The sequence below is a fragment of the Clinocottus analis genome, unplaced genomic scaffold (assembly GCF_023055335.1).
Source record: "Clinocottus analis isolate CAN_PGR_092001 unplaced genomic scaffold, fCliAna1.0.p SCAF_20, whole genome shotgun sequence".
Lineage (NCBI taxonomy): Eukaryota > Metazoa > Chordata > Actinopteri > Perciformes > Cottidae > Clinocottus > Clinocottus analis.
The window spans coordinates 14242418-14251822 of record NW_027175932.1 but is presented as its reverse complement, the minus strand read 5'-3'; the positions used below and the strand labels follow the sequence as shown (position 1 = coordinate 14251822).

Here is a 9405-nt window from a genome sequence, read left to right as displayed (position 1 = left end):
ATCTAAATGATTATGCTTAAACATCTAAACTATTATGCTAGAATAACTAAGGGTTATACAAGAATATAAAAAATGGTTATACATTTATTTGGTTATACTTTTTTACTTTCATAATTTTCTCGATCATTCAACATCCTCCTCATGAAAGTAACAAAGTTCTTGGTTCTCACAAAGTCCTATTTTCAATCGTCTCTGTTGTCCCGCACTTCAGATCACTTGTGAACCATAAGACTCTTCGGTTGAACCAGAAACATGGTTTCCACATGTTTTCCCTCTTTGTTCACTACAAACATCTCACACCATTTCAGACCACAACTGTGATCCCACATCCGAAGCCTCAGGGATAGTCTCCCCACTTTCGGAGGTGGCAAAGGTCGCAAAAAACGATCAGACTGATTTTCTTTACTCAGGATGGAACAACTTCTCATCTCTTTGTACTTTGCAATACTCCATCCTCTTTCCACACCGGCCCCGAAATCTTTCCCAGGCTTCATGTATCTCAGATCCGGCCAACACAGGGGCTTGGACATGTGATGCCAATTCACACGACCTGGGAATGTGCCAAAGAACTGCCGATATTGTCCACCAGGTGGCGTCGTGCGGCGTATTGGCACTGACTTCGGTGTCAGTACTGTAGAGCTGTTTCTGAAGAAGCTGGTCCTCCTCCCAGCTGGTCCTGTAGAGACTGGTCCAGATGAAGCAGCTCCAGTTGAAGCTGGTCCTGATGAAGCTGGTCCCGCAGAGATGGATGTCATCTCAGCTGCAGCTGGTCCCTCTGGGGTTCCCTGCTCCATTTCCTCAGCTTCCTCCGGTTCAGACCCCGACAGGTCCACTGCCTCTGAGTTGGGTGATACCTGCAAATCTAAACCAGACTCCCTTACAACTAAATCCAAATCATTCACTAGCTGAAGAATCTCCTCCTCCTCCTGATATTCATAATCAGGTTCAAAACTGAGCACATCCTTCAACTCTCCCCAGTATGATGTATCTGGTTCAAGCTCTGTACTCAACCTAACTCTCTCTCTCCTGGATTCAATATTGGCAGTGCTCCTGTTGCTTGTAAGGACAGGTTGAGACTGCTCTGTGCCCTCCTTCTTCTTGTCCGTCTGTCCTCCTCTAGAGGCGTTGGGTCCATCCTTTTTAGGAGAGATAATTATTTTCACATTATTTCATGTGCGCTTCATCACTTTGAAACAAAACTCCACTCTCATCTGTCTTTCTAGACAGTTGAGGTAATTTATTTGTCAAATTTACATTTTATTTTCTTTTGTCTTTTTCACATTATGTTTTTATTATTATTGTTATTATTATTTTTCTAAATTAAGACCGAGTGATTGCTTTCCTGTTTTTGAAGGATGATCTCTCAATTACAGCAACCTGACATTATCACATTTGAGATCTTTAAATTCCTCACAGGTATAGTGTATTGATTTTTAACCAAACATTTTCTTTTAACCACAATGTTTACAGACTCAATTCCTTATTTCATAATAAAAGGCAATAGTCATTCCAAACATAAAAGGATTGATCCTACCGTTGTCACAGCGCTCTGAAGACCAATTAATCCCTTCTGTAATTGTTGCTCATAAGTTTCTTCTTGAAGTCCTTCCATTTTGTTAACTTTCACCGGGTGTCAGTTAAAATTTTTCTCACTTTCTCATTGTTTATATCCTGTTAAAAAGCTCCTCCCACTTTATTCCACGTAGGTGGGGTTACTTCATTGTTCCTTTGAGGAGTGACCCTTTGATCCTTCCCCTTTTTCATCTTCCAGATGCTTTTCTTTATTATGTATACTAACAGATTTATGATTAAAACAACTCCTATAATGCAGCCTAAACCGATAGCCGCATTCTTTGCAACAGTTAATATTAACCCATTCCTGCACTCAGAACTCCATTAACTGCATCTTGGCCTCCTCCTAAAATGGAGGAGCCTATGATACTCAGGCCTTGTCCTGTGGCATAAAATATGCCTTTGATTGCTTTCCAATTGGTTATTTCATTTTTATTTTTCCCCATGCGATCAGGGATACAAGTTCCAAAACCTGTTTTAAATTCCCATCTTTTATTGAGAACTATTGTATCCTCTCTAAAGATAGCTTCTCTGTGTGGTAGATTTTCTTTCGGCTGAATCCAGTGCAATTCAGATTCTCCACAAACTTAACCCATAATTCATAACCCCTTTTCCATTCATAATCCCAGGGAACTAAACTGGGCCAATTAGTTGAATCTCTCACTATGTTCTTCGCACTGGTTTGCAATTTTATACTCCTCCTCATGCATCTGGTAGCATCTATTCCAGTGATACATTGGAGGTATGAGCTGATACAGTTTACACATATTGTTCCATTCACATATCTGGGATATGCAAGCTGGGGACTATATGTCACTCTATTTTCTTTAATATGGGTTCTATTAAGGGTTCTTTTTAACAGAATGTCCCTTACCCAGTCTGATGAATCCAGGTTTTGTTTTCTGTAATTAGTAAGATAGTTGTGGGAGTACCAGAAATCACCTTGTCGACTGTGACTATCAACCTCTTTGTAATATCCATATTTTAATCCCGGTATTTTTCCTGGGTTTTGCCATAAAGAATGGGGCCACCAGGTTACTTCTGAAACTAGCATTCTGTAAATTAGTTCTTTGTATCTCTTACTGTAATGTAAGGCAAAGCGATGCTTCCTTCTCTGGTCGCGTTCCGTTCTCCAATCAGGTCTAATACTTGATTGCTCCAGAATTTCTCCATCTTTTGATCAAAGGGAGTTCCAGATTTGTTTTGATTTTGTTCTATGCAGGTAGTTAGATTTTTTAACCATTCAATGCTTCCGCCTGGACCATTAGTACGTGGGCGGCCGTTAATATCAGAGTAGTACATTATCATTTCCTGCATGTTTTCCATAATTGAACTTTTCTCCCACTGTCCACATCGTTCATCACTTTCACACTCGTGTCTCCCCTCGTGTGTCCCTTGGACTCTCCACTTCGGCCACAGACTTGTTCCTTCTCCTTTACTATCTTTCAGGCAGAACGCTAAGTTTTTCTCCCATATTGGAAGCTGTTTCTGATGCCATGTGATCACCTTAATATTTTTATAATCAGGAACCCATATGAAATGTTCAAAATGGATATTATCCTGCGTATGTATATCTAAGGTTTGGCCTTGAACAATCCATAAAGGTGTGTCTGAATATGTAACAAATAAAGTCCAGTTAAATCCCTCAGAATGGAGAGATTCTGCTTTTAATGCACAATATTGACATGTTTGTTCCTTTATTTCAGTGATCAAAGATCGACGCTCTCTCTTTGATGTTCTTATCTGTTGCAAGGGTGTGGGGAGATCAGGCTTAATGTGTTGAAGCAGGTCTAAGGTTTCATGGACTTGGCTCGGGGGAAACGAGAAAGTTGTAAACGACTGATTAGGGTTTTTTGTGGCCATGGCTTAGTCTCTTCCTGTCCTGGAAACCAGGCTTTTCTCTGGCATTGACAGGTGTTAGAACGACTGTTGTTGATACAAGAGCAATTACTGAAAATGGTTTTGTGTTCTCTCTCATTTAGAGATAAACCCGTTACTGTCCTTCCTTCTACACGTATCTCGGAGCAAGATAATATTGGTTCTGCTTCTTCCGAGTTTGTGCATTTTAATATCAGGTTTAATATTCCTTTACTATAGCCAAAGGTGTGAGTAACACATGATTTTGTGTTCTCTATGGTGTCCCCTCGGACCTATAGTTGGTTTAAGAATTGCCATTGCCAATTTGAAGAGGCCAACGGAGGAGGATCCTTCAATAACTTACACTGGGCTTGGTAGTCGATCCAGCTTGGGCTTGTGCAGTCTGGTTTAACGACATTTAACATTTAACTTAGAAACGTCTAGCTGATATAGAAACATTAACATGAAATTCTTCCTCCATGACATCTTATTGGTGTGGCATGCAGCAGATGTGTCAGAGGTTTGAAAGCATCCAGTAGTAGGTATTTCCACATCAACCTTCTCCCAGGTTATAATCTGGGTTTGTTTATACGTGGTTGTTTGGGTGGGCTCTCCAGATCCTCTATAGGTGTTATGACACCCATTCTCCTCTGATCCTAGAGAAGACACAAGAGCACCCTGAGTTATTTTCTTTTTATTTTCTTTTTGACCTGGTTGCAGTTGGAGAATCAGAAGGCTGGCTGCACAACAAGTGCCATCCTTTGTCAAGGTTGTGTTTATGATTACATGTAAGATCTTTTTCACCCCTTTCCATTTCATTTCTAACTTCCTCTCATACTGTCGGGAGGTCACTGGTTCGTCCCCTACACATGAGAGGCCAGTTGCCCAGTCATGTGAGGTAATGGGGCATGCATAGTATTTAAAAGGCTTATCTGCATATCTCCATGTCTGCCAGTTGTCAGCAATAAAGTCCCCTAACTGGGTGTTTTTGTAGGGTTTTATCATCCCTCTTTCATGTCTCACTTCAGTCAGGATTATCCTGCCTTTATCAATCTTCCTGGTGCACTGATGGCGAATGATTTCAGTTAATTCCATCATGGTAAGGATGGAAGTTGTCCTGGTCAGGACATCTGTTTTAAGACAGGTATAAGTCTGTCTATCACAGGTAGTGAGTCCCATGTATCCTCCTCTACGATAACTACAAAATGTTTGTTACCTTGGGTTGATGGGATTAAAGCTCCTGCAACGTCAGCGGAAAAGTGTTTTCCGGTTTCATGCGTTTTGATATTTCTCATATCATATTTTACGCGCGGCATCCCGCCTTTTAACGCGCAATCTTCGCATTGTTTCTTCATAATATTAAAATTTCTTTTTAATTCATGAAAGGTTATTCTATGGTTTTTGAGGAATTGTCTCATCCTCTCTAAACCAATGTGAGCCAGAGATCGGTAGAGTTTCAACAAGATTCTTTGTGTTTCATCTTTTGGTACAACAGTCTGTTCATTTTGCTCCCATTCCTTGGGGAAAATGCAGATTGCTTTATGCAAAGCGCTTTTCACAGTTACTTCCATGTTTGCGCCTACAAAATGTGGATAATCATCTCGATTTTGTGCCATTCTGTCTACCTCTTCGTTGAAGAGTGCATCATTTGTTTTTTCTTTTGTGTGGCTATGAATATGCCTCATCACAATGTTCTTCTTTTTCCTAAGTTCAGCAATTATTGTCCAATAATCTGAATGCGCTAAAGGATTTCCTTTGTAGGTCTCAAAGCCTCTGAGTTCCCACATTTCCAAATCTTCATTAAAGCTATTACAACAATAAAAACTATCTGTAATTATTGTGCACTCTTTTATCTTCTTTTTGTCCATCCAAGCCAAAGCTTGCATTATGGCTAGAACTTCTGCTGTTTGTGCTGTTCCTTTCTCATAGCCTGAGTCTTTAGCCAGAGTTATACCATTTTTTCCTTTTACAATAAATGCCCATTTTGCAAATTCTTCATTTATTTTCTTTGAGCCATCAGTGTAGATTTTCAGGTCAGGTTCTGATACTGTCGTTATTTTATTTTTGACCACTGGTTGGTTGGGTTTGCCTTTAAACGCCACTCGCACGTCTGTCATCATCATGTCCCATTTTCCCCACCTACTGGCCAAAGCCTTTGATCCTGTCACTGTATTCTTTGAAGCCTCAGTTAGAATATTATGCGCAGTGATGAAAGTTACTTTAAGTGGGTGTCCTAAGTTTATTAGTCGGGGGTAAAAATGAAAAGCCAAAGCTAATTGTTTTTCAGCATCTGGATACCTTCTTCAGTATTACTCCAGGTTTTGGAACGGTACATTGTTGGTTTTTTAGACCCCTCATTTCTCACCTCAATTCCTCCTCCTAAGTCATTTGTGGTTAAATAACATGTCAGATTAGTCTCTCTCTTCAACACCTCTAACTCTGTTATATTATCAAGGACATATTGTTTATATTTCCCCGCTTTTTCTTTGTCTGTTTTAGAAAGTAGTAGTGTTTTGGGGGCACCCTTAACTCTTAATTTTCCTTTTAGAGCATGCAAAGGAGCAGCATGTTGGCTGTATAATGGAATATGGGCAGACACATATTCTGTCTTTCCCAAAAGCTTTTCCAAATCATTTACAGTCAACTTGTCATCTCTGTTTCGGATATCGTTTATATAATCATCCGTGACCTTTTTGCCAATTTTTGACAACGTAACTCATTGTCTCTGGCCATAAAATGCAGTATTTGACGTGTATGATCTTATACACGTTCAACTGTCACATCCCTTTCGGGATTTGAGCTACTTTTGAAGCTTCCTCCTATTGGGTCCAGCACTACTTAAATCTAAACAGCTGAAGTGCAGCGTATTTAGTCAGTTACCTGAACTCCCAATAAGACTTTAAGTTAAAACCCCAAGCGACACTTTTTTTTAATAAACAAAATATTTTTAATACGGTCCAAAGATCAACATTTACGTTTAAATTTACATTTATGTAACGATTTGTGGGGAGCCATCATGTGTACATACCTAATATAGTTTACAACATAATAAACAAAAGAGATAACTTGAACTACAGGGTTCTGCCGAACCAAAGCAAGTGATCCAGACTACGTGGTTTTTAATCATATTTCAGAGAGCCAACATGTGGACATAATAGAGTAGGTGCAGAGAGGCTGCATTTTATTAGCACGCCCCTTTTGTGGTCGCCCATGTTCTTTCAAAAGACCACAACGTTGCCTCATGGAAGCACAAACTGTTCAAGCTAAACTGATGTCAACCAACGAGGCGATCCACAGTGATCCGAACATGTCAAGCTCAATAAGGTCCGCTGGCGGCCGGACTGGATGAGGCGATCTGTTCTGGCTCCGAAGGCACTTTGGCAGACCATTTAAATGTACAAAACGATATATAGAGTTGTTTCTATGGTTCTGGAAAAAGACCTGCGTCTTCTGTGTCCATGAAGTAAAATCCCTCCTCGCCCGACGCGGATGTTTGGGTCAGTTTCGTCCTCAGGAGGGCAAAGAAACTCAACAAAAAAGTATGTGGGGCCACCAGCTCTACTCTGCCTGCTGATTGAGAACCTGGATGTTGGCTTTCTTCTTTTTGTATTTGTCTCCAGGTAATACGAGGTTCTGCTCTGTGACCTCGCGCCCCCCACCGGAGTCCGAGTCCTCCTCTGAGTCAGAAGTCTCTTCTTTGGCGTCGGAGTCGGCTTCAGACCCGCTGAGCTCCACCAGCGCCACGTCCTGAAGGACGAGAGGGAGACATTGCATGGCTCGATCGTATGACACATGACGGAAGGACATTCAACGTTCGTATCTGGGGTTCTCTGGTCCGCCAGAGGGAGGCGGACCGACGCTCACCATCTCTATGACCCTCTCCTCCTCCCCGACGTTCTCTATGTCAAAGTGCCCGGTGGGAGCGTCTTCCATCTGCCGCTTCAGCTTCTCGTTGGCCTCGGCCATCTGGGGCAGGAAGCTCTGCAGCCGCTCCAACACTGACGCACAACAGCAAACACAAAATAAATAAAAACTCACACATCATCACACCTCTGGCTCAAAAGGTGTTTGTTAGGGGGTCGTGTACAGGGATTTTATTTTTAAAGAAAGGGTGTTACATTCATGTATTAAAAAGAACAAAGTTTGTTGGCAGGGTTACTAACGTCGGCCTGGAGATAACAAGCAAAGCAAAAGCTGCGTTTGAAAGAAATCACTTCAAATAACTACTGTAAAAGTAATAACTGGGAATAACTGAGAGACTCCACTCATCCTCCACCATATAATACAGTTTTGTTTTCTTTCCTATGCAGCAAACCGGGACTACAATATAAATGTAGTAATGCAACCCCCGAAGATAAACCTTGTAACTCATAGCAAGCATGCAAGGAAGTGACGTCTGGTCTTACCGCTGCTTCTCGGGACTCTCTCCGTCTGCAGGACTCTGGCTGCCTTTGGCTTGAGGAGAAGCTTCTCACCGAGACCTGGTAGCAAGACAAACAATGAGACCTGGCAGCAAGACAAACAATGAGACCTGGCAATAAGACAAACAATGAGACCTGGCAGCAAGACAAACAATGAGACCTGGCAATAAGACAAACAATGAGACCTGGCAGCAAGACAAACAATGAGACCTGGCAGCAAGACAAACAATGAGACCTGGCAATAAGACAAACAATGAGACCTGGCAGCAAGACAAACAATGAGACCTGGCAATAAGACAAACAATGAGACCTGGCAGCAAGACAAACAATGAGACCTGGCAATAAGACAAACAAGTCATCCGTCAAAACTGAGCCCGGTTCTCCATATTATTATCTTGGTTATGATTTAACTATATCCATCCTTGTGTCTTTTATATATATATATATATATATATATATATATATATATATATACACACACACACACACACACATATATATACACACATATATACATATGGGAAACGTTTCTGTCTTTGACAATATGCATATAATGTACAGACGCTGTTGTGAGTCATATTGAAACATTTTGCAAGCCATAACAATGTCTGACATCCTATTTTCATGAAATTGTGCCCAATTCAAACATGACAATTTTTCTTGGCAACTAGTGAATATGATTTCAGACCTTTGGCAATAATTAGTTTTTCATTTCCATCGCTGGTAAACAAATATGAAATAATATGGAGTCCCTGCATTAGTGTGCAGCGGGCTGTAGTGTAAGCTAACATTAAATAACTTTTTAAGGTATCGTAGCTCTTTTCAGTCAAACTGTTACTTCGTCTGTTTTAAAAACGTTCAAACCTTCTCCGTTCCCGCATGACAGCAGAGCCTGTGAACTTGTTTTCTTGATATTTAAATCCATTTTAGAGACGACACGACCAGCGTCGCTATCAGCATGTGTTTCTAGAGAGATGAACTTCCGGGTGACGGGGAAAGAGGATTTATTGAAGCAATGCCTTACATGGCGCCCTCTGGTGTTTCGGAAGACTTCGCGAAACGAGATGGTGAAGTTTGCTGTTAAAAATTGCACGAAATGTGAATAGACAACGCTAAAAAAAAACATCTGAAAATGCACGCAAGCCTTTTAACAACACATCCCAACCACTCCTAAATGTGTTTTCGCACTACAATGAAAGTATCTGTGTGGCATTGAGTACTGCACGTTTTGTTCTGAATTTAAAGCTTGTTGGTGAAGCAAGAGGTCTCACTCTCACTGTGTTTTGCTACAGCGTCGGACAGCGTTGACCCAATACAAGGGTTTCACATCATCAATATGCATCGCCACTAAAAACGTAAATTGAATAAAATCAATAATACTGAATAAGAGGGGAAACATTGATTTTTGCAAATGATGCAGTTTCTAACAAAATTCAAGCGCATTTAACAGTACGTCATGGTGCGACCCAACACTTGCGCTCACTATTACCTCCACTATTTTCAAAGCGAAGTAGCTCATCTTTAAAAAACAAATAGACGATCTTTGGTGGCACTT

General features: G+C 40.9%; 1 protein-coding gene across 1 annotated transcript; it reads right to left on the bottom strand.

Annotated features, from left to right (window-relative positions):
• Nucleotides 1-6968: 6968 nt before the first annotated feature.
• nopchap1 (NOP protein chaperone 1) lies at nt 6969-8889 on the bottom strand. Its single transcript, XM_068586785.1, has 4 exons — nt 8715-8889; nt 7836-7910; nt 7294-7427; nt 6969-7176 (listed from the first exon to the last, which is right to left on the bottom strand). Exons 1-4 carry the CDS (start codon nt 8773-8775, stop codon nt 6988-6990), a joined length of 459 nt encoding a protein of 152 aa, XP_068442886.1. The 5' UTR covers nt 8776-8889; the 3' UTR covers nt 6969-6987.
• Nucleotides 8890-9405: the final 516 nt, after the last annotated feature.